Raw genomic sequence first — 26,296 nt, 5'->3', positions numbered from 1 at the left:
TGATTCCAGCCCAAAACATTACTCCACCTCCTCCTTGTTGGCGCTGTAGCCGTGTTTGCGTGGGGTGTCCATCAACCAGCCATCCTCCACTCCATTCATCTGGACCATCGAGCGCTGCACGGCACTCATCCGTGAACAAAACAGTTTTGAAATCAGTCTTCATGTAATGTTTGGCCCACTGGAGCCGTTTCTGCTTGTGTGAAGTGGATAGAGGAGGTCGACAGGATGGCGTATGCACAGCTGCAAACCTCTGAAGGACCCTGCATCTTGTTGTTCGGGGGACGTTGGAGGCACAAGCAGCTTCAAAAACTTGTCTGCTGCTATGACAAGGCTTTTTTGCCGCTGCTCTTTCAACCTGACGTAATTGCCTGTAGGAAAGAGTCCTCAATTTGCCCTTATCAGCACGCACACGTGTGTACTGTGAATCAGCTACATACTTCTTGATTGCCAAGACACTTCATCCTGATCATCGCACAATGTTGATTGTAGTCATGCCTTGACCTAAACACTCCACAATTTGTTGCTTCTCAGCAGCCGACACATCCTTTTTCTTTCCCATTTTGGCAGAAAATGTAGGCTGCTTAATAATGTGAGAGAGCCTTCTTAAGTAGTCTTGCCTTTCATTGGACACACCTGCCAAACTAATTAGCACAGGTGTCTGCAATTGCTTACAGTGATATAAAGAGCCCTGACACACATCACCATCAATGAGTTTAACTGACAAACAAACAAATTCTTCCCTTATCACTCCTAAACACTTTTTGCATAATAATTTGGAACGCGGTGTACATGTGCTTTTCCACAAAACACCAGTGGTTCACGTAGTGAATCTTACAGTTCTAACTTGCCAACCGTGGTCTGTATGGAATTGTTCAATAAAGGGCCCAAAATTAAGATAACATAGATGGGAGAGGTCTCTATGAATAGGAATTCCTAAGTATTTGATACCCTGTGAGGGCCAGGCAAAGGGAAAGTTGGACTGGATGGAATCCTATATGGATTTAGGGAGGGAGACATCGAGGGCCTCAGACTTCGCTGCATTGATTTTAAAATTTTACCATGTAACAAAGTGATCTATTTCAGCCATAACAGCAGGGATGGATATATGTGATTGAGTGATATATACTAGGACATCATCAGCAAATAGAGAGCACTTGTACTCGGTGCCTCCCACCTCAATCCACCTAATATTGGGGTTATGGCGAATTGATGAGAACAGGTGCTCCGTCACTAGGATGTATAAGAGAGGGGACAGAGGACATCCCTGCCTTGTCCCATTGGTGATTGTGAAAGGTGATGAAAATGTTCTGACGCACCCCCTGGGCCTTGGGACACCCGGAGCCGGACCCTTTTTGGTGGATGCTGGTGGTTGTAGTCTTCGTGGCGGCGATCCGGTTCCGTGGCTCAGGGCGGTCAAACCAGTGGCGGAACTATTTATGTGGTTTTGATGTTTAAATGTCCGACTACGCCACCCGTGGATTGCGGTCAGAGTGAACCGCCGCTACAGGGCAGACCGCTAAGGCTGGTGTTGTGGGTGCAGCAGAGCGTAGCATAACTCCCCACGGGAGGAGTATAGCCTCAGGGCAGTGTAAGCGGAGGATGGGGGTGATGGTGCAGGGCAGCAGCAGTAACGACACGGAGTCAGTGATGCAGTTCAGGGCCTTTACTCACAGTTCTTATTATCCAGACCACGTCTGCAGGTAACGGCTGCCCACGTCGTACTGTGCTCACCAGGTGAGGGGCTCAGACAACTCCCAGATAACTTTGGAGCGCTTCACAGGACCCCCTTTGTGTGTCCTTTGTCTGGCCTTTCTTACCAACACTTCTGTCCGGCTGCCTCGGGCCTCCTCTTGGTAAACTTGGCGCCAGTTTCCCTGACCCTATGTGGTGCCTTCCTAGCGGGTGGAGCAAGGGGCTGCGCCACATAAAATGTCAGAGCCTCCGGTTTCTAGCTGAGGGTCGTTTCCTGCCTCCACTAGTTCGGGGACCGGTCTCCCCCTTTGGCCTGACCCCTCCACGCAGGTGGATTCGGGCGTGCGGTGGCGACTCGCCCGTCCGCACCCCTGGGATCCCTTCATTCCTCGTTCCTGGAGCCTTCTCCGCTCCTCTTCCTTCCTTCTCCCTCTTGCAGGCCTGGGCCTCTGTTACTAGGCCCGCCTCCGGAGCAGAGCTCATGCAGAGCCCCTGCTCCCTGCCACTTCTGCTCAGACTTCTCTGCACTGAACTAAGATGGTGCCCACCTTTTATACTCCCTTCTCAATGCACCCATGAACTGCTTCCTCCCTGCTCCTGCACTGCAGGGTTCCCCTTCCTCAGTGTTCCCTCCCCCCACTCCAGCCAGGGACAGGGACTGTCGTGCCCATCTCAGGGGCATATTGGTCGCCCTGCCCCACGGCAATGTGGTGTAATGCATGCAGGTGTCGGGTCCTGATCCACACTCCATCCTTATCTGAGAGTGAGATATCACACCTCTGGGTGAGGTGCAATACGTCTGTAGCAACCGAGCCCTCGGTGCTACAGTTCCATTTATCTTCAGCCTAGGTGACGTATTGTGATACAGGGCCGTGATTTTGGCTATAAAAGGGTCCCCTAGACCCCTACCCCAAGCTTTTTAAGAGAATCATATATGGCGTGCCAGGAGACTCTATGGAATGCTTTCTCAGCATCCAACGAGAGTATCTACTTACAAATTTTTAACTGCATCTAGCCCAGGAAATACTTTGTGCCTAGTAGCAGTGTCTGCTAGTCAGCGGATTATCCCGGCTGTTAAGCAAGCTACACCACCTGTAGTTTGGACACTTAATTTTTTCAAAGGAAATGCTTCGGGACCACTGGATACTTAGTGAAGAGCATCAGGAGGCACCCCAAGGCATAGGGGCTGGGACTGGCACTAGGATGCCTTGCGGTGGACAGCCGAGCTCGATCCTTATAAAAGCTTTTTAACTGCAGCAGCTTTAGTGGACGCTACTGGAGCTGGAATTACGCGGCTGCTGGCATGAGACTTGCCCTCCAATAGATCCTTGTAAATGGATTTAAAGTGTATTCATTCAAATTAGAGGGACAATTTAAATTAAAAAGCTTAGAGCTGCCTCCACCACAGGGGGGGTCTCTCGACCCACCAGCGGACAGGCACCAGTATTGGGAGAGGGGGGCTGGCCGTCAGGGTTCACCGCGGCTCTGGCACAAACCCGGCGACACGGAGGTGGCACGGGCAGGAGCGGACTGGCCGTCTCGGCTTCTCACTTTTTGGATTTTAGAAGGGCATGACATGCCTATATCTGTGTCTCCCCCTCCTTTTACTCCTCCACCTCTTTTCTTTTCGCATGACTATATGTACTTGTCACTTTTCCATGTGTTAGTTGTGTCTTCTGAGCAGTTTGTCAGCTTTTGGACACCTTTGAAGGTGTTTTCTATGTGTTTCTATGTGTTTTTGTTTGCCTGCCATTGGTTTTAACGGTGTTCGAAGGTGTTCAACGAACAGTTCGACGAACAGTTCGGCGAACACACGGGTGTTCGACGATCCGAACCAAACTCGAACACTACGGGGGTGGCTCAACACTACTCGCCACCAACACAACAGGGACTTGGTGCTCCTGGATGCGCAACACACATGAGTGCCTTCTTGCTGCACTACCTGCAACATGACCCTCGAATTGTGAGAATTAGAAATAATCCTGACTACTGGGTTGCCACACTGTTAGATCCCCGGTACAAAAGTAAATTTGCAGAAATTATTCCTGCCATAGAAAGGGATGCACGCATGCAGGAGTATCAGCAGAGACTGTTGCAGAATCTTACATGTGCTTTTCCACAAAATACCAGTGGTGCACGTAGTGAATCTCACAGTTCCAACTTGCCAACCGTGGGACCGTCAAGTGTTCAGCACTCAAACCGTAACAGAACCACAGTATCTGCTGGTAACATCAATTTTGCGGAATCATTTCACTACTTTTTTAGCCCATCCTTTGCAAGGCCACAGGAGACAAGAAGTCTCACACATAGTCAACGACTAGAGACGATGGTACAGGAGTATCTCCAAGTAAACATTGAAGCCACGACTGTGTCACTGGACCCTTGCTCTTTTTGGGCTTCCAATCTGGATAAATGGCCGGAGCTAGCCACTTACGCCTTGGAGATCTTGTCATGCCCCGCAGCCAGCGTTCTGTCTGAACGTGTGTTCAGCGCTGCTGGTGGTGTGCTGACAGATAAGCGCACGCGGCTCTCCACTGATAATGTAGACAGACTCACGTTCATAAAGATGAACAAATCATGGATCCGAAACGACTTTTCTACCCCTGTGTCATCTTGGGGAGAGTAAAAGCTTGATGATTGGTTAAAATCACCCTACCAACCGTTTTAAGCTTTCAAATTACTAATCATGTTTATCTGTATCTTGGCTGGAAAATAATTTGGGCTTTGTAGCAGTGTGCAGCACTGATTCTATTAGGCCATCTATAATAAGCTCCACCAGATTTAAAATTACTAATCATGTTTATCTGTATCTTGACTGGAAAATAATTTGGGCTTTGTAGCAGTGTGCAGCACTGATCCTATTAGGCCATCTATACTAAAGCTTCACCAGATTTAAAATTAATAATAATTTTTAGCTGCATCTAGCCCGGAAAATAATTTTGGGGCTCCGAGATGCGCAAGACACATAAGTGCCTTCTTGCTGCACTACCTGCAGCATGACCCTCATATTGTCAGAATTCGAAGTAATCATGACTACTGGGTTGCCACACTCTTAGATCCCCCAAACTTTTCGATCAACCTTTTCATTTTAATAAAGACCAAAAAAATGGTCATTTTTTAAATTATAAGCATTAGCAGGTTGTTAGAAACTGAAATCAAACAGTTTTCAACTCAAAACTTTATTCTAGGTGATGTTACATTTTCACATAGGACCCCTTGTTCGAAAGGAGCTTCTGAACTCTCTCGTCCATTGAATTTGTCAGGTTTTGGATGGTTTCTGCTTCAATTGTTTTGCATGAGGACAGAATACCCTCCCAGAGCTGTTGCTTAGATGTGAACTGCCTCCCGCCATCATAGACAATCCTTTTAATGATGCTCCAAAGGTTCTGAATGGGGTAGAGGTCAGGGGAGCATAGGGGTCACACCATAAGTTTGTCCCCTTTTATGCCCATATCAGCCAGAGATGCAGATGTTTTATGTGCAGCATGAGATGGTGCATTATCATGCAGAAAAATGATCTTGCTGTGAAATACACGGTTCTTCTTCTTGAACCATGGCAGGAAGTGCTGTTTGAGAAAATCCACATACATTATGGAGTTCATCTTTAGCGCCTTCAGGGATCCTAAAGGGGCCGACAATCTCTCTCCCCATGATTCCAGCCCAAAACATTACTCCACCTCCTCCTTGTTGGCGCTGTAGCCGTGTTTGCGTGGGGTGTCCATCAACCAGCCATCCTCCACTCCATCCATCTGGACCATCGAGCGCTGCACGGCACTCATCCGTGAACAAAACAGTTTTGAAATAAGTCTTCATGTAATGTTTGGCCCACTGGAGCCGTTTCTGCTTGTGTGAAGTGGATAGAGGAGGTTGACAGGATGGCGTATGCACAGCTGCAAACCTCTGAAGGACCCTGCATCTTGTAGTTCGGGGGACGTTGGAGGCACAAGCAGCTTCAAAAACTTGTCTGCTGCTATGACAAGGCTTTTTTGCCGCTGCTCTTTCAACCTGACGTAATTGCCTGTAGGACAGAGTCCTCAATTTGCCCTTATCAGCACGCACACGTGTGTACTGTGAATCAGCTACATACTTCTTGATTGCCAAGACACTTCATCCTGATCATCGCACAATGTTGATTGTAGTCATGCCTTGACCTAAACACTCCACAATTTGTTGCTTCTCAGCAGCCGACACATCCTTTTTCTTTCCCATTTTGGCAGAAAATGTAGGCTGCTTAATAATGTGAGAGAGCCTTCTTAAGTAGTCTTGCCTTTCATTGGACACACCTGCCAAACTAATTAGCACAGGTGTCTGCAATTGCTTACAGTGATATAAAGAGCCCTGACACACATCACCATCAATGAGTTTAACTGACAAACAAACAAATTCTTCCCTTATCACTCCTAAACACTTTTTGCATAATAATTTGGAACGCAGTGTACATGTGCTTTTCCACAAAACACCAGTGGTTCACGTAGTGAATCTTACAGTTCTAACTTGCCAACCGTGGTCTGTATGGAGTTGTTCAATAAAGGGCCCAAAATTAAGATAACATAGATGGGAGAGGTCTCTATGAATAGGAATTCCTAAGTATTTGATACCCTGTGAGGGCCAGGCAAAGGGAAAGTTGGACTGGATGGAATCCTATATGGATTTGGGGAGGGAGACATCGAGGGCCTCAGACTTCGCTGCATTGATTTTAAAATTTTACCATGTAACAAAGTGATCTATTTCAGCCATAACAGCATGGATGGATATATGTGATTGAGTGATATATACTAGGACATCATCAGCAAATAGAGAGCACTTGTACTCGGTGCCTCCCACCTCAATCCACCTAATATTGGGGTTATGGCGAATTGATGAGAGCAGGTGCTCCGTCACTAGGATGTATAAGAGAGGGGACAGAGGACATCCCTGCCTTGTCCCATTGGTGATTGTGAAAGGTGATGAAAATGTTCTGACGCACCCCCTGGGCCTTGGGACACCCGGAGCCGGACCCTTTTTGGTGGATGCTGGTGGTTGTAGTCTTCGTGGCGGCGACCCGGTTCCGTGGCTCAGGGTGGTCAAACCAGTGGCGTAACTGTTTATGTGGTTTTGATGTTTAAATGTCCGACTACGCCACCCGTGGATTGCGGTCAGAGTGAACCGCCGCTACAGGGCAGACCGCTGAGGCTGGTGTTGTGGGTGCAGCAGAGCGTAGCATAACTCCCCACGGGAGGAGTATAGCCTCAGGGCAGTGTATGCGGAGGATGGGGGTGATGGTGCAGGGCAGCAGCAGTAATGACACGGAGTCAGTGATGCAGTTCAGGGCCTTTACTCACAGTTCTTATTATCCAGACCACGTCTGCAGGTAACGGCTGCCCACGTCGTACTGTGCTCACCAGGTGAGGGGCTCAGACAACTCCCAGATAACTTTGGAGCGCTTCACAGGACCCCCTTTGTGTGTCCTTTGTCTGGCCTTTCTTACCAACACTTCTGTCCGGCTGCCTCGGGCCTCCTCTTGGTAAACTTGGCGCCAGTTTCCCTGACCCTATGTGGTGCCTTCCTAGCGGGTGTAGCGAGGGGCTGCGCCACATAAAATGTCAGAGCCTCCGGTTTCTAGCTGAGGGTCGTTTCCTGCCTCCACTAGTTCGGGGACCGGTCTCCCCCTTTGGCCTGACCCCTCCACGCAGGTGGATTCGGGCGTGCGGTGGCGACTCGCCCGTCCGCACCCCTGGGATCCCTTCATTCCTCGTTCCTGGAGCCTTCTCCGCTCCTCTTCCTTCCTTCTCCCTCTTGCAGGCCTGGGCCTCTGTTACTAGGCCTGCCTCCGGAGCAGAGCTCATGCAGAGCCCCTGCTCCCTGCCACTTCTGCTCAGACTTCTCTGCACTGAACTAAGATGGTGCCCACCTTTTATACTCCCTTCTCAATGCACCCAGGAACTGCTTCCTCCCTGCTCCTGCACTACAGGGTTCCCCTTCCTCAGTGTTCCCTCCCCCCACTCCAGCCAGGGACAGGGACTGTCGTGCCCATCTCAGGGGCATATTGGTCGCCCTGCCCCACGGCAATGTGGTGTAATGCATGCAGGTGTCGGGTCCTGATCCACACTCCATCCTTACCTGAGAGTGAGATATCACACCTCTGGGTGAGGTGCAATACGTCTGTAGCAATCGAGCCCTCAGGGTGCTACAGTTCCATTTATCTTCAGCCTAGGTGACGTATTGTGATACAGGGCCGTGATTTTGGCTATAAAAGGGTCCACTAGACCCCTACCCCAAGCTTTTTAAGAGAATCATATATGGCGTGCCAGTAGACTCTATGGAATGCTTTCTCAGCATCCAACGAGAGTATCTACTTACAAATTTTTAACTGCATCTAGCCCAGGAAATACTTTGTGCCTATTAGCAGTGTCTGCTAGTCAGCGGATTATCCCGGCTGTTAAGCAAGCTACACCACCTGTAGTTTGGACACTTAATTTTTTCAAAGGAAATGCTTCGGGACCACGGGATACTCAGTGAAGAGCATCAGGAGGCACCCCAAGGCATAGGGGCTGGGACTGGCAGTAGGATGCCTTGCGGTGGACAGCCGAGCTCGATCCTTATAAAAGCTTTTTAACTGCAGCAGCTTTAGTGGACGCTACTGGAGCTGGAATTACGCGGCTGCTGGCATGAGACTTGCCCTCCAATAGATCCTTGTAAATGGATTTAAAGTGTATTCATTCAAATTAGAGAGACAATTTAAATTAAAAAACTTAGAGCTGCCTCCACCACAGGGGGGCTCGCTCGACCCACCAGCGGACAGGCACCAGTATTGGGAGAGGGGGGCTGGCCGTCAGGGTTCACCGCGGCTCTGGCACAAACCCGGCGACACGGAGGTGGCACGGGCAGGAGCGGACTGAACGTGTCGGCTTCTCACTTTTTGGATTTTAGAAGGGCATGACATGCCTATATCTGTGTCTCCCCCTCCTTTTACTCCTCCACCTCTTTTCTTTTCTCATGACTATATGTACTTGTCACTTTTCCATGTGTTAGTTGTGTCTTCTGAGCAGTTTGTCAGCTTTTGGACACCTTTGAAGGTGTTTTCTATGTGTTTCTATGTGTTTTTGTTTGCCTGCCATTGGTTTTAACGGTGTTCGAAGGTGTTCGACGAACAGTTCGACGAACAGTTCGGCGAACACACGGGTGTTCGACGAACCGAACCGAACTCGAACACTACGGGGGTGGCTCAACACTAGTTAGAAACAGCTTTGCTAAGATGAACTGGAGAGGAGCCGAGGAGGTACAAAGTATGGCTACGCATACCCGCTAAATTTAGCCAAACAGCCTGAGTTTCTTATGCCAAAAATGCTACTTCTCTCCCTGGCTGGAGTAACATATTTGACGCAGCGCATGGAGATGCACTCCACTGAGAAGATGCGAAGAATTCATTAAGTGGTGTGCACCTTTTAATGAATTTTCCACATCATACTCCAGCAAACCTGTGACTCTGAGTCACTTTTCACGGCCAGACCGTGAGATGGGATAATTAAGGAGTCCGAAGTCAAAGCCAGGAGGGTAGGTCAAGAACAGAGGGAAGAGGCAAAGGCGTAGTCAGATAGCGTTCTGTAGATCAGAATACCAGGAGGAAAGCAGATCAGAGCAGAAGGGGTTAAACAGACAGATGGTCAGAAGAAGGTCCAAGGTCAGGCAACAGAAGATCAATAAACAGAACTCAAGGCACAGAGAACAAACCTAACACTAGCTGAATGTACGTCTGGCAGAGATCTGGGACAAACAGCTCAGTTAAGTAGCCAGGCATTCAACTGGGATAATGAACACCTGAAGATAGCCAGTGCCTCCCAGTCTCAGATTGGAGAGCCGAGCTGTCAATCACCACACTGACAGCTATTACACACCCCTGTCCAAGATTGGATGGTCAAGCTGTCAATCACAGTACAGACAGCTCCAGCATGCCCCTGTACAAGATTGGACAGCTCAGTAACTGCATCCCAGACACAGTGAGGAGTGGAACTGTGACAATGCCCCTTCTTCTAGGGGGAGCCACCGGACCCCCAGGCTTCCCAGGAAACGTTAGATGGAAGGCCCTGACTAACCAATCGTCCTTCACATCTCGAGCAGGGACCCATGATCTCTCCTCTGGTCTGTATCCCCTCCAGTGGATGAGGTATTGGAGGGAATTACGGACCCTACAAAAATCCAACACTCTCTGAACCTCATACTCTAAGCCACCATCGACTGAAACTGGAGGTGGCGAGGATGAGGGAGACAATAGAGAGGGAACAAACTCTTTTAATAAGGATTTATGGAAGTTGTTAGGGATGCGAAGGGATGGAGGAAGCTTTAATCTGAATGCCACTGGATTGACCACCTCAAGGATCTCATAAGGACCAATAAACTTTGGACACAACTTTGCCGACGGCACTTTAAGTTTAATGTTCCTGGATGACAACCAAACCTTATCCCCAATCTTAAACACAGGACCCACCGAAAGTCTTCTATCAGCCTTCAGTTTTTGGTGAGTCTGAGTAGTCCCAATATTCTTTTGAACCTCCTTCCAAACATCCCCAAGTTTTTGTACGGTGACCTACACCCCAGGACATTCAGAACTAATCCTATAAAATTCACCAAAATGGGGATGAAACCTATAATTACAGAAAAACTGAGAGGTTCCAGTAGACTGATTAACTCGACTGATAAAGGCAAACTCAGCGAGAGGTAAAAACGAAGACCAGTCCTCCTGCTGAGCCTCCACAAAGCACCTTAAAATTTGTTCCAAAGATTGATTTGTCCTCTCAGTCTGACCGTTGGTCTCAGAGTGGTAGGCAGATGAAAATGACAAGTCAATCCCGAGTTTACTACAAAAAGCTCTCCAGAATTTAGAGACAAATTGTACTCTCCTATCCGACACAATGTTAAGGCGGATACCATGTAACCTTACAATATGGGAAATAAACAACCTGGAGAGTGTCGCTGCATTAGGTAATCCAGACAAGGGAACAAAATGAGCTTGTTTGCTGAATTAGTCCACTACCACCCAGATAGCAGTTTTTCCATCAGACAGAGGCAAATCCGTGATGAAATCCATGGACAAATGAGTCCATGTACTTTCTGGAATTGGCAATGGAGCCAATTCCCCTGCCGGCCGGCTATGACTGACTTTTGCACGAGCGCAGACTTCACAAGCAGATATGAAATCTTTGATATCATTAAGCATGGATGGCCACCCAAAAAGTCTGGCAATGGCTTGCCGTTCAGCAGTAACCCCAGGATGACCAATCAAGATGGAATCATGAAATTCCTGTAACACATGCAATCTTAGGTACACAGCACAAATAATTTAGACCCTGGAGTAGCGGGAGGAGCCAATGACTGGACATTACGGATATCCTCCTCAAATTTTGAGGTTACCATAGAAACCACAATACGCTGAGGGATAATGGAGGATGGAGGTTCTGGAGGAGAAACTGGATCGAGACAACGAGACAATGCATGAGCTTTCACATTCTTAGACCCCGGTCTTAATGTAATCGAAAAATTAAACATTGAGAAAAACAAAGACCATCTGGCTTGTCTAGGAGTTAACCTTTTAACTGACTTAATATAGGCTAGATTCTTGTGGGGGCAGTAACGGGATGAACTGCCCCTTCCAAAAAATGCCTCCATTCCTCAAAGGCTAATTTTACAGCAAGTAGCTCACGATTCCCAACATCATAATTTCTTTCCGCCGGCGAAAATTTCTTAGACAAAAAAGCACATGGACGCAAGTTAGTCAGAGTTTTGGGCCCCTGCGACAAAACCGCCCCCAATCCGACCTCCGAAGCATCCACCTCTACAATGAATGGTTCTTGGGGATCCGGATGGATCAGAATGGGGGCAGGCATGAAACACTCTTTTAATTTTTTGAAAGCCTTGATAGCACTCGGCGACCATATCTTGAGATTAACCCTCTTACGTGAAGGTCAGTAAGAGGTTTAGCAATCTGAGAAAACCCCTTGATACATTTCCTAAAATAGTTGGCGAATCCCAGAAAACGCTGTAAAGTCTTAAGATCACGAGGTTGAACCCAGTCAATTATGGCCTGTACCTTCCCGGGGTCCATCTTAAACCCTTCCTGAACAGAAAAAACACATTTCTCCAATTTAGCAAAAAAAGAGTTCTCTCTTAACCTTTGTAACACAACCCGGACATGTTCCTGGTGAGAGTCCAAATCTGGCGAGATAATTAGCATATCATCCAGATAAATTACAACATATCTTCCAATGCAATCAGAGAAAATATCATTCATAAAATTTTGAAACACAGCAGGTGCATTGGATAACCCAAAAGGCATGACAATGTTTTCAAACAGACCCTCAGACGTTAAAAATGCAGTCTTCCACTCATCACCCTTCCGGATGTGTATCAAATTATAAGCCCCTCTAAGATCAAGTTTAGAGAACACCCTGGGCCCCAGAAGCTGATTATATAGGTCAGGGATGAGTGGAAGTGGGTACATATTTTTAACCGTGATTTTGTTTAGTTCCCAGAAATCGATGCAAGGATGGAGACCCCCATTTTTTTTTTTGCGAAGAAAAAAATGGAAGCTACCGGAGAGGAGGAAGGACGGATATGACCCTTCCTTAAACTTTCGTTAACATATTCTTTCATGGTGGCCCGTTCAGGCCCAGACAAATTGTAAAGGCGAGCTTTAGGCAGTTTGGCACAAGGAATGAGCTCAATAGCACAATCATAAAGATGATGGGGAGGCAGTATCTCTGCCTCTTTTTCTGAGAACACATCTCCGAAGTCCTTCAGGTACACTGGCAGACCCTTCAGACTAGCGGAGCATATTTGTACATTTTTTAGACATTTCTTGCAACAATTAGGGCTCCATTTAACAATCTCCCTCTGACACCAATCAATGAGAGGATTGTAAATCTGCAACCATGGAAGCCCCAGTACCAACCCAGCAGGTAAATTATCCAACACAAAACATGAGAAGGATTCAGAGTGGAGAGCTCCTACTTGAAGCGTGAAATCCACCGTAACCTTCTTGACCAAATTCCTGGATAATGGTGTTTTGTCAAGAGGGAAAACTTGCAAAGGTATTTCTAAACTAACTGTCCCTAACCCTAACTTCAGAACCAGTCTTGAATCAATAAAGTTAGCAGCAGACCCACAGTCGATGAACGCCTGGTTCTCGATGGATAACACAGTATTTATCAGTACCCTAGAGGAGGAAGGAAAATGTACCTGGGAGTCTGGGTGACCTCCTCAGTTGTCACCCAGACTCAGACGTTCTCCTGATGGTTTGGTAGCCTGAGGATGAGTAGGGCAATCCTTGAGAAAATGTCCAGAGAGCCAGATCCTGAGGCTAAGTGCCCATGATGCAGAAATGCTGCAGATTTTTTTCTGCATCTCCCTGGCAGGAAAAACGCATGTGGATTTTACATGCGTTTTTCCTGCCAGGTAGAAGCGTTTGTCAAGCGTTTTTGCATGCATTTTCGCATGCGGGTTATCAAGCTCTTTTCCAAGCGATTTTAGCATCACTTGGAAAAGTGTTTGACAACTTGGTCACACTATATAAATCCATGCAACTGGCATGGATTTATATAATGTGACCAAGTTAATAGTTAAAAAAAGAATAAAAATGGGAAAAATAAAAAATAAACATTATACTCACCTTCCGATGGCCCCCGTCTCCTTCTCCCAGGCGTCCGGTGTCTTGGGCGGCTCGCGGTGATGTAAAAGGACGTTCCATTACGTCATTTAGTCATGTGACAGGTCACGCGACTGCCCATGTCAGCAGTCGCGTGACCTGTCACATGACTAAATGACGTCATGGAAGGTCCTATTACACCATTGCGAGCCACCGGGGAGCAAGGACGCACCGGAGAGAAGACCGCGGGCCATCAGAAGATGAGTATAAAGTTTTTTTTTTATTTTAAATTCTTTATTTTTACAGGTACTATGGTACCCGGGTCTGGATGAGAGCCTCCTCTTCTCCCGACCCGGGTACCATCCGCACATTGAATCACTTAAAATGCGCATGTGCACATGTAGTCATGCGGATATTATGCGATTCAATGCAAGTCAATGGCGGCAATTACGCCTCGTTTCCGCAAAAATAATGGACATGCTGTGGATTTTTGCACAATGATAACCCGCAGCGGAAATTTCCGCAGCATGTGCACAGTAAAAAATCAGTATTTTCTGAAGACAAAATCTTAATTGAAAATTTTGATGAAAAGAAGCGGATTTCTCTTATAAGATATATTGCAAAGTTTCTACATTTCATTTGTGTTAGGCGTTTGCTAGATTCAAAATGAGCCCAAAACTTTCTGTGGTCTCCCATTCTGGTCCAGCCAGGGCTGATGCTGCTCAGCATTGACATCAGTCCCAATGCCTAGCTGGTCCACGAGATGTACAGGTTGTCCCTTGGGTATTTGTGCCTAGCAACATGAAGCATAGGTTGCGGAGGGAGACAGGGCTACTGAAGCCTAAGTCCAGGATTCTCTGTACTGAGTATGCCCGTGACATGGCGGACTATGATTGGAGGTTTGGGAGTCAGCTGATCCGGTGACCTGGCACTGCCTGATTGGTCGCGGGTGACGTCACCAAAGGTGCGACGGTGGGCAGGGCTTAATCTTTAAAAGGCCCGCCCACAAACATGGCGGCGGCGCTCTGATCATTGAGCAGTGATGGTGTTGTGTGGACGCTTGGTCTCTTGGGCTCCACGTGTGCTTTAGTTTCTGCAGGCAGGTTTAGTGGAAATAGGCAGGCTAGATGAAATAGGCAGGTAGCTTCATCTGACAGCCTGGCTCTGACAAAGGGGTCGCATTACACCCCGAGCAGTCTGCAGACACCCTATTCCCGGTACCTCCTGTAGGCCACGTGGAGTGATACTTCTTAGTCCGGTAGCACGCCGGCTGAAGGCACGTATTCGCCGGCGTGAGTCACACATGCATCCTAGTGCTAACAGTGTAGTCCCTGTGCCGCAACAGGACTACAGATATATTATTTATCGCACATCTCTTGTGCAGTTAACGGAGATAGTGCGAATCCCTATTCCCGTTCCGGTGTGCTTTAACACGGAGGGGATTGCTATTTAAGTTGGTTGTTTGCTTCTCTCCCGGAAGGTGTTCGGCCGCAGTCCACCAGGCTGCACCGCGGACCCCGGGTTCGGTTGCGTTCCATTATAATAAAGTTGTTTGCAACCGTCCCCTTAACACATTTGTATTATTGATTTCTGAAAAACAAAAACTATAGGTTCTCTTTAGAGTATATGAACACTTTTGAGAGCATTTTTCTTATATTTGGATGCATGTAATTTTGGTGAAAGAGCATTTTCGCAATAAGTTTTCACAAAATTAAGTCCCAATTGGCTTCTACGCCCTCTGTTTGTATGACAATACAAAATGTGTTTGCGACTGTGGAAGTTAAATGATTCAATATTTTTAAGGAAAAACTATTGCAAAAATGCATATAAGTTTAAAAAAGAAAAGTTCCCAAAGGTGACCATGCAGTTAAAAAAATAGGAATAAGTTTTTTAAAGGGCTTGTCCACTACTGGACAACGTCTTCTTAAATGGTCCCCCATGAAAGATTAAAAAAAACAAACATATACTATACTATGCGGCTCATCATGCAGCGCTCATGAGACATGACATAATGTCATGTGGGCGCCAGGAGACACAGTGCTAACATTGCCGGTTCAGGAGATAAGTATACGTTTTTTATTTTATATAAGGGACTGTAGCATTTAAGAAGCGTTTGTCTAGTAGTCGACAACCCTTTTAAGATGTCGTATGAATCTTTGACTGGAGAAGAGTTTTGCTAGTGCTTACTGCATTGTATGCTCCAGCGCTAACGCCTTGTCTTTCCTTTCACAGTGGGTTGGAGGTCCTTCTCCTGCATTTGGATTTTCACCTTCTTCAAGTCTTGAGATTATTCCCCTTTTTCCACATGTTTACACGTCTACCATACCTCCTCATGCAGGAAAATGTTGGGTTGAAAAGAAAGCTCCTAATTGCAAGGTAACTATAATTTACATTTTCTTTTCTATTGTGATCATGCTTCTGAGTGGAGCAAAGATTTCATGGTGTCACACTTCATGTATATGCAAATTGTCTCTTCAGAGAGGAACAGAACTAGAACTCTAGTGCCACCTATAGAAAGTAGCAATCCTAAAAGTCAATATCAACTCTCTAACGAGCCTTGTCACATGACTTATAATAAAAGCCAGAACCAGAATGTCAATTTGCAGACACTGTGTTTCAGGGTACTGCCTCTCATCAGTGCAAAGTGTGAGATATGGTTTGGCTGTATGAGAGGCGTCTGAGTCCAAGGGGTAATGTTTCTCCTTGTGGAGAATGACATATCAAGCCTGACATGCCTAGGTGAGGAGACTTTTAAGCCGCAGTGCTCCTCTGAGAAATATGCAAATTGTCTCTTCAGAGAGAAAGAGGACTCGATTTCTAGTGCCACTTATTCACCTATATGCATTGGGAGCCCAGCTTAGACTGGCCCTATTCCTCTATTCCTGTTCATGTATTCCACTTATAATGCTGGAAGTACAGCTTAAAGGGGTTTTCCAGGCTTATGATATTAATGACCTATAAAGACCTATTCTCACCAATCAGCTGTTTTCAGGTCTATGATAGTGAAATGGAGCCAAATAGAACAGCTTCGTTCACTGTACAGTGGTTGTTCTGAGATGCTGCAGAAGCAAATGGGAAATAATCTGCAGTACCTGGGAACGGCCACTACACTGCGAATGGAGCTGTGTTTAGATCCATGAGACAGCGGCGCTGCAAACAGCTGTTTGGTGCTGGTGCCGCATGTTGGACTCCTCCTGATGTGATACTAACAGCCTAATCTAATGATACATAATTAATATGATAAGCCTGGAATCACACTTAGATGAGTTGTCTGTGAATAATCTTTTTTTTTTCTTAGAAATAGCTTAAAGCGTTATTCTCATGATTCCAAAATGGTTATAATTGCAAATTTCTTGAAAAACTTTGTAGCTAATTTCTTTCTTAAGAACAGAAAGATTTCTGATTACATTATTTATGGCTTGCTGTCTAGGTTATAGGCCACCTCTGTAGTCAGTGGCGACTGGGCTCTTAGACAAGGAGCGCAGCGCTTACAAACGTTTTCCAATAGATCTTGTAGTCACTACTCTGGGGCTGCACGGATTGCTAGATCCAACCAGCTTCAGTGCCCATGTGCTCCTCCAATGCGCAGCTTATACTCACCTTTACACCTAATTCCCTAAAGCCACGGTCCCCGTAAACAAACCAAAAATTAAAAAGAACAATATTCCTCACCTGTCCAAAGTTTAAATAATCCAGTGTTCCATGTCGTAATCCATCTATGCGACATTTCTTCATCAGCTTCTGCGGTGGTTTGAGGCGACCGGACACATTGAGGAGCACGGCAGAATGACTCACTGCAGCGAGCGGGCCCCTGAACTGCGCTGAGCTCACTGAGTGGTGTCCTGTCATTTGGTGATCTCAGCACAGCATATACTTATTTTTCCCAATGTAGCTTAACAAGATGCTTTTAATGCACCTCGGAAAAGTGGTGGAGGTCCCAGTAGCTTAACAAGATGCTTTTAATGCCCCTCAGAAGAGACATGGAGGTCACAGTAGCTTAACAAGATGCTTTTAATGCCCCTCAGAAGAGACGTGGAGTTCTGAGTGGTATAACAAGACACTTTTAATGCCCCTTGAAAGAATGATGGAGGTCCCAGTAGCTTAACAAGACGCTTTTAATGCCCCTTGGAAAAGTAGTGGAGGTCCCAGTAGCTTAACAAGTCGCTTTTAATGCCCCTCAGAAAAGAAGTGGAGGTCAGAGTGGTATAACAAGATGGTTTTAATGCCCCTTAGAAGAGACGTGGAGGTCAGAGTGGTATAACAAGATGCTTTTAATGCCCCTCAGAAGAGATGTGGAGGTCAGAGTGGTATAACAAGACGGTTTTAATGCCAATTGGAAGAGCCATACAGTACAGCATCTTAAAAATATTATTCCCATTATTGGGGAGTGGGTCTCCCACAGTCTTTGCTTATGCCTTCCAAGCAAAAGCTGACAAAAAACAGGATGGAGGAACTTTCAATAATGGCAGCACGGACCACGGTCACCCTGGTGGTATAGTGGTGATGGAGGCTGAGGATAAGGAGAAGAGCATAAAACAGCCGAAATGAGGAAGCGTATACCCATGTGTGGGTGTGAAGCGGTGCATATGAATACACCTCCCGAAATAACACAGTGGATTTGACTTTATGTTACTCTGCTGTCATTTGGTGGTGATGAGAAGTCTGGCCCAATCCAGCCCTTGTTCATTTTGATAAGGGTCAGCTTGTCAGCATTGACAGTTGACAGGCGAGTGCGCTTATCAGTTATAATTCCCCCAGCGGCACTAAAAACACGCTCCGATAACACGCTAGCGGCAGGGCAGGACAGGACCTCCAAGGCGTACAGAGCAAGTTCATTCCAAGTGTCCAGCTTGGATACCCAATAATTAAAAGGCACAGAGAAATCACGGAGGATGCTCGTATGGTCGGCAAGGTACTCCCTCACCATCTTTTGAAACTTTCCACTCCTTGTGAGAGTACTCCGTGCCTCAGGGTCTGTCCGAAGGGAGGGTCTGAGAAAACTGTCCTAGAACATTGACAGTGTTCCCCTGCCTCTGCTGGATTGGAGTTGCGTCTCTCTCGCATGTACGCCTTGGTTGGGCAACAACGAACTGTGACCTCTGTCGCTAGCGTGTTCAGATGGGAATTTTTTTAACAGCTCTGCAGCAAGGGCCTTCTGGTACTGCCCCATTTTTGTAGACCTCTCCACCTCAGGAATAAGAGAGTGAAAGTTCTCCTTGTAGCGGGGGTCTATAAGTGTCACCAACCAGTGATGACTGTCACCCAACATTTTGACAATGCGAGGGTCACGGTTAAGGTAACGTAACATAAAGTCAGCCATGCGTGCCGGACTGGTAAAGGGCAAGATTTCCGTGTCCTCACCAAGATGAAGACTGACCATGCTCTCCTCCTCCTCCTCCTCCTCCCCCCAGTACTCAGGCCACCCACGCTGAACCGACGGTATGACAGTTGTACAGGTACTACCGTCTACAGCGCATGATACCAGCTCCTGTTCTTCCTCCTCCTCCTCCTCCTCTCCCTCATTGTCCCCCAATGCACGTTGGGATGAGATGAGGCTGGGCTGTGTGTAATCGCCTGCTACGGCTTCTTGATCCATCTCATCATACTCTGGCAGCAATGCCTCCTCTTTAATTCTCTGCAGAGAGCGTTGCAAAAGACAGACAAGTGGGATGCTGACACTAATGATGGCGTCATCGCCACTCACCATCTTGGTGGCCTCCTCAAAGTTTGTCAGGATGGTACATATGTCAGACATCCAGGTCCACTCCTGAGGTCTTATGTGTGGAGTCTGACCTGAATATCGACGGCCTTCTTGCAGCTGGTACTCCACAACTGCTCTCTTCTGCTCACAAATCCTTAGCAACATGTGGAGGGTAGAGTTCCAACGTGTGGGGACATCACACACCAGTCGGTGTGCCGGAAGCTGCAAACGCTGCTGCAACACAGCAAGGGCGGCGGAGGCTGTAGCCGACTTCCGAAAATGAGCTGACAGGCGGCGTACTTTCACGAGCAGATCTGGCAACTCGGGGTATGATTTAAGAAACCGCTGAACCACGAGGTTAAGCACATGAGCCAGGCATGGTACGTGTGTGATCTCGCCTTGCCTCAGAGCCGTCACTAGGTTACGGCCATTGTCACACACTACCATGCCTGGATGTAGGTTCAGCGGTCTCAGCCACAGATCTGCCTGCTCTTTCACAGCTGTCCATAACTCACAAGCAGTGTGAGGTTTCTCACCTAATCTTATGAGTTTCAGCACAGCCTGTTGCCGCTTGGCGGAGGCAGTACTGCAGTGCTTCCAGCTTGTAACTGTTGTGGTGATATTTGAGATGGAGGCTGAACATGAGGAGGAGGAGGAGGATGATGCGCAGGAGCTGTACACTGTGGGGGCAATTCTTACTGACATAGGGCCCGCAATCCTCGGTGTGGGGAGGATGTGTTCCGTCCCAAGGTCCGATTGGGTCCCGGCTTCCACTATGTTTACCCAGTGTGCCGTCAGGGAAATGTACCGTCCCTGGCCACAAGCACTTGTCCACGTGTCCGTTGTCAGGTGGACTCTCCCAGTAACTGCATTGTTGAGGGCACACCGGGCAAAATAGTGTCGGCTGGGGACCGAGTACCGAGGGACGGCCACCGCCATAAGGTTGCGGAAGGATTCCGTCTCCACCAGCCTAAAAGGCAGCATTTCCAATGCAAGCAGTCGTGAAATGTGCAAATTTAGGACTGTGGCCTGTGGGGCTTAGCTGCGAATTTCCGCTTTCGTTCAAAGGTCTGGGATATGGACAATTGAACACTGCGGTGGGACGTGAACGTTGATGCTGTTTCTTGAGAAACTGCCATAACAAGTGAAGACTGAGAGGAGGAGGCATCTTTACATGCAGTATGGAGAGGGGATTGCCTTGCACACACAACAGGGGGTTCTATTGCATGCACAACAGCGGAAGAAGCAGTGGTGACACCCGCTGACACTGGTCGTGGACCCTGGGGTTCACCCCACAAAGTCGGGTGCTTTGCTGCCATGTGCCTGATCATGCTGGTGGTGTTCAGGCTGGTAGTTTTGTCACCCCTGCTGATGCTGGCATGGCAGTTGGTACAAATGGCCTTTTTGGGGTTATCAGTAGTGTCTTTAAAAAAATTCCAGACTCTGGAAGACCTACCGCTTGTACTGGCAACGTCCCTCATGTTGGTGTTACGGGGATCGGTTGCCTGCCTTCTGTCTGCGGCCACCACACTGTTTCTTCCGGCCTGTTGGGGTACTCTGCCTCCCTCACCCTGTGTGCTGCTGGCCTCACTCTGCATGTCCTCCTGCCACGTTGGGTCAGTTACTAGATCATCCACCACCTCCTCCTCTTCCATTTTCGCACCACGATCCTCCTCCTCACTTCCTGGCAATTGTGTCTCGTCATCGTCCACCTCTTGTGACAAATTGCCAGCGTCGACTTCCTGTGGCCGTGGCTGTTCAAATATTTGGGCATCACTACATGGGATCTCCTCTTCCACCACTTCAAGCGGAGCAGGCGAGGGGCACAAATATGGAAATGGAACAGTGAACAGCTCTTCAGAGTGTCCAAGTGTGGGATCAGTTGCTGTCTGACGACACTCGGCATGGTGGGAGGAAGGAGCATCAGGGTGAGGAGGAGTATGCGGTCGATACTCATGGCTACAAAGAGTTGACCGTGTGGAAGACAGACCGGAGGTGGTGGTGCTCAGGTAACTGGATGTATTATCAGCTATCCAATTAATAACCTGTTCACACTGATCAGTTCGCAATACTGGTGTTGTTCTGTGATTCCCTAGTAATTCGGTCAAGAAGTGGGAGCGAGAAGATGTGGCTGTTGGTTGTGGCACATTTTAACCTTGACCACGGCCCGTCCTCTGCACGCACCATCACCAGAACGTCCACTTCCACGTCCCTTGCCACGCGCCTTGCCCATTGTAAAGGAAGTAAAATAGCTTACACTCGCACTATCAGTGGAAAAAGGGTAACAAAAAGTAGATTACAACCGTGGAAGAGGAAACCCACAGTTCTATTTCTCTGGCCTACACCCGACTCTTTTAAACAATCAGAACCATCAGGGAGAAACTATTACTGTTTTTCTTTACGGAAAAAATACCAAAACCTGAATAATAGAGATTTTTTACTGTGGAATGGCAAAACCACAGTTATTGTTTACTGGGGTATACCATAAAATTTTAAATATATATATTTGCGGCTGAACAGTGAGCGACACACTCAAACTGTTTTTTTATAGATACAAAAGGCCCAAAAATGGATGCTACAGAGATTTGACCCGTGGAACTGCAAAACCACACTTGGATTTGCCGGGCCTACAGCAGACTATTTTCAACAGATATATTTTTGTGTCAGAACAGTCAGGAGACACTACTGTTTTTTTTAAAGCCAAAAAATGCGATAAACAGGATAATAGAGATTTTTTACCGTGGAACAGCAAAACCATAGTTATAATTTACTGGTGTATACCAGACTTTTTTAAATATATATATTTGCGGCTCAACAGTGAGCGACACACTCAAACAGGTTTTTTTTACATACAAAAGGCCCAAAACTGGATACTACAGCGATTTGACCCGTGGAACTGCAAAACCACACTGGGATTTGTCGGGCCTACAACAGACTATTTTCAACAGATATATTTTTGTGTCAGAACAGTCAGGAGACACTGCTGTTTTTTTTAAAGCCAAAAAATGTGATAAACAGGATAATAGAGATTTTTTACTGTGGAACAGCAAAACCATAGTTATAATTTACTGGTGTATACCAGACTTTTTTAAATATATATATTTGCGGCTGAACAGTGAGCGACACACTCATACTATTTTTTTTTACATACAAAAGGCCCAAAACTGGATACTACAGAGGTTTGCACCATGGAACTGCAAAACCACACTTCTGTTTCTCTGGCCTACACCAGACTATTTTCAACAGATATATTTGTGTCTGAAAAAACAGAGACGCACTGTTTTTTTTGGGGGGGGAGGGGTATTTGTACAGTGTGAAGGAGGAAAAAAAAAAGAGGATTTAGATGAAAAAAAAAGGATTTTTCCTGCCCCCCCCCCAAGACCTGGAGCCAAGTCCTGAAATTTCAGCAACAGGAGCAGCACACAGGACTGTAATGCAGCGTTTGCTGGTATAACCCCACTGCGTCTCCTATACAGCCTGCCTGCCTGCCTGCCTGATATCTGGGATAGATATTAGTCCTGAGAAGAACTGTTTGTTTGATCTGGCAGCCTTTAAAGACCTTACACTAACTATTTCGCACTATAAATCTCTCCCTTGCTCAGCAGCGCTTTCCCTACACTGTCTGATCCCGTGCGTCTGTGTCCTAGATGGCGGCGCCCGGTTTTAAATACTCGAGGTGACGCTGTGCGGCCAGCCAATCAATGTAATGCCCACAACCAACATGGCTGCGGCATTACAGTGACTGGCTGGCAATCCCTGCATGTTCATTGGCTCTGTAAAGAGCGCCAAACATGCAGGGCGGAGACCCGAGCTCCCGCCCGAGTAAACTGGAAATGCTCGGTGCTCGCCGAACATCCCGAGTAGCGTGATGCTCTGGAGAGTACCGAGCAGTGTCGAGCATGTTCGTTCAACACTACTTCCTACGCGTTTAAAAGAGGTCTCTTAGTCTGTTTCAGTAGGCTCCACAATCATGGAGAAGACTGCTGACTTGACAGACGTTCAGGCGGCAGTCATTGACGCTAACTAAATGCAAAGTAAATTTTACATTACATTTGGAAATCGAGGTCCCAGAGTCTGGAGGAAGAGTGGAGAGGCCACAATCCAAGCTGCTTGAGGTCTAGTGTGAAGTTTCCACAATCAGTTTGGGGAGCCATGTCATCTGCTGGTGTAGGTCCATTGTGCTTTATCAAGTGCAAAGTCAGCGCAGCTGTCTACCATGACATTTTAGAGCACTTTGTGCTTCCCTCTGCAGACAAGCTTTTTGGAGATGGAAATGTCATTCTCCAGCAGGACTTGGCACCTGTCCACACTGCCAAAAGTACCAATACCTGGTTTACAAATAGCAGTATCACTGTGCTTGATTGGCAGCAAACTTGCCTGACCTTAACCCCATAGAGAATCTATTATAGAGAATCTATGGGGTATTGTCAAGAGGAAGATGAGACACCAGACCCAACAATGCAGACGAGCTGAAGGCTGCTATCAAAGCAACCTGGGCTTCCATAACACCTCAGCAGTGCCACAGGCTAATCGCCACCATTCCACGCCACATTGATGCGGTAATTTATGTAAAAGGAACCCCGTCCAAGTATTGAGTGCATTTACTGAACATACATTTCAGTAGGCCAACATTTCGGATTTTAAAAACATTTTTCAAGCTGTTGTTATAAAGTATTCTAATTTACTGAGATATTGACTTTTGTGTTTTCATTGGCTGTAATCCATAATCATCAACATTAACAGAAGTAAACACTTGAAATATATCACTCTGCAATGACTCTATATAATATATCAGTTTCACTTTTAGTATTGAAGAACTGAAATAAATTAACTTTTTGATGATATTCTAATTTATTGAGATGCACCTGTATATTGGGGTTAGAGGGCAAATGTTGAGATTCCTCTGGGATCTTCTAGACGGACTGGTTAGCATCAAGTTTATCCAAGATAGCTTTTTTAATCTGAAATCGTCTGAGAGACTTAACAAAATCACTTTACTTAAAGAACTTGTGCACTACTTTAGATTACCCTCCCAATGTATCCCCCCGGGGCCCCTAAGACTTTTTATAAATACCTTCCATTGCAGACAATGCCTGAGAGAGCAGCTATCGGTGGCCGCTCACAGGCATCACGTGACCCCGCGCTGACGTCACAACAAGTCAAACACGGCATCCACCGCGCGCTTTCCCAATGAATGGGGAGAGGCAGAGCGCGCCGTCGATGCCGGGTGTGACGCGGGGGGTAACCCCGCCCACAGCCTGGCATCCACCATGCAACCAGGACTTGTCGTGACATCAGCGGATGTCAGAGCCGGCTGCAACCGGGGGTCACGAGATGCCTGTGAGCGGCCAGTGATAGCGCCACTCACAGGCATTCTCAGCAACAGAAGGAATTTAAAAGAAGTCTTAGGGGCCCCAGGGGGATACATTGGGGGGGGGGGGGTGTAATCTAAAGCAGTGGACAAATAGTTTAAGTTTATAGTCTCTTTTTAGTATTGTAGGAGATCCCGAGCTGTTCTGTAATGCCAAACGCAACATGTGGCGCTGCTTCTTGAAATAATAAAAACAAAAAAATAGACGCTTTTTTTTTATACTGTGCGAGGGAATTTGATTTTCTTGCTGATGCCTTTTCTCTATACCCCGCACTTAGATTAGTGATTTGTTTTGAGTTTATATTAAGAAAATTGCTGACAATGTAAAAATCTGCAATTTAAAAAGGCTCCATTGTATATGATGATTAGCTAATATGACGCTGCTGTCCTTTTTGTAGGCTGAATGCACCGTAGCTCCTCTTCTATTAATAATTATATATACATCAGAGGGACAATGCTGAGATATGACAGGGACACTATATATCTTAAATGGAACAATGAGAGCTGATAATCCCACCGGAGGAGACCTTGGCAAAAGAAAATAGAAAGCTGAGAATTGGAGCACTTCACGCTTTGCTTACGAAACATAAGGCTCTGTAACCTCGCATGCTGGAAAAGAAAATCAATGTCCAATCGTGTCCAGTTTTGGTCTCCTGAAAAGATTACTGATTACACTTGAAAGGAAATCTTTCCATTGAATGCTAACCATGATATTTATGAGAAATGTCTCAAGATTTGTATTTATTAAACACGTTCCTATTTTGGGACTGCAAATATTCTATTACCTCTGAGGATGAAATGGGTTTTCTGATCTTGGAAAACCCTGTTTCCCCTTGAGGTTTATAAAAAAATTCTTTACTTACCCTCCCCAGGTCCGCTGAGTTTCCACCACTGCTCCCGATGTCTGTTATTTCTGCAGCACTGATGTCACATCAACCAAGCTGCAGCCAATCAGTGAGCTCAGTCTACACAGGCACAGCCACTGAGCTAACTGATTGGCTGCTGCACAGTTGACGTGACATCAGCACTGCAGAGAATTCCAGACATCAACAGAAGAGAATCATCTCTGGACCTGTGGAGGATGAGTAAAAGGGAACCTGTCATGTAAAATAACGCTACTAATTTACAGATATTGCACTAATCTGCAGGCAAAATGCTGGTGACAGATTCCATTTAACCTTAAAGAAGTTGTCCACTACTTGGACAACCCCAAGTTTGGCACTCGCGTTCTTTGGGCTCTTGTGAGGTTGTTCTGACGCGTGAGCCCGGCGATTTGTCAGAAGGCAGGGACAGTGACGCCAGCGCTGATTGGACACCATGCTCACTTTTCATAATAACAACTGCACTACAGCACCGGGAATGCGAGTGCCGACATCACTGGAACTGGAGATGAGTATAGGCTTTTTTATTTTATCGGCGCCAAACATTTAGATCAAGAAGGGGTTGTCCTAGTAGTGGACAACACCTTTTAGGCTGGATGAAGGTAAGTATTGGAGTAAGCACTCTGTAAATGAAAGAAAAAATTAGGGCACAGACCCCTATAAAGATATAGACCAACAAGGAGAAATAGGCAAGACTAAATATCTCAGAAAGTAAAAATATACAGTACAGACCAAAAGTTTGGACACACCTTCTCATTTAAAGATTTTTCTGTATTTTCATGACTGTGAAAATTGTACATTCACACTGAAGGCATCAAAACTATGAATTAACACATGTGGAATTATATACTTAACAAAAAAGTGTGAAACAACTGAAAATATGTCTTATATTCTAGGTTCTTCAAAGTAGCCACCTTTTGCTTTGATGACTGCTTTGCACACTCTTGGCATTCTCTTGATGAGCTTCAAGAGGTAGTCACCGGAAATGGTCTTCCAACAATCTTGAAGGAGTTCCCAGAGATGCTTAACACTTG

General features: G+C 46.6%; 1 protein-coding gene across 3 annotated transcripts in view; it reads left to right on the top strand.

Moving 5' to 3' along the window:
- TCERG1L (transcription elongation regulator 1 like) overlaps window positions 1-26,296 on the top strand; it is a 402,802-nt gene that overhangs the window by 21,060 nt on the left and 355,446 nt on the right. For all 3 annotated transcript variants that reach the window (XM_073685097.1, XM_073685095.1, XM_073685096.1), the window contains exon 2: window positions 15,542-15,685. In XM_073685097.1, the coding sequence (XP_073541198.1) occupies window positions 15,542-15,685 (144 nt within the window). The remainder of the gene's footprint in view (window positions 1-15,541; window positions 15,686-26,296) is intronic.

The sequence above is a fragment of the Phyllobates terribilis genome, unplaced genomic scaffold (assembly GCF_046119375.1).
Source record: "Phyllobates terribilis strain yellow unplaced genomic scaffold, ASM4611937v1 Scaffold_5__5_contigs__length_657084704, whole genome shotgun sequence".
NCBI classification, from domain to species: Eukaryota; Metazoa; Chordata; class Amphibia; order Anura; family Dendrobatidae; genus Phyllobates; species Phyllobates terribilis.
The sequence above is the reverse complement of the archived record's forward strand: the minus strand, read 5'-3'. Positions and strand labels throughout refer to the sequence as shown.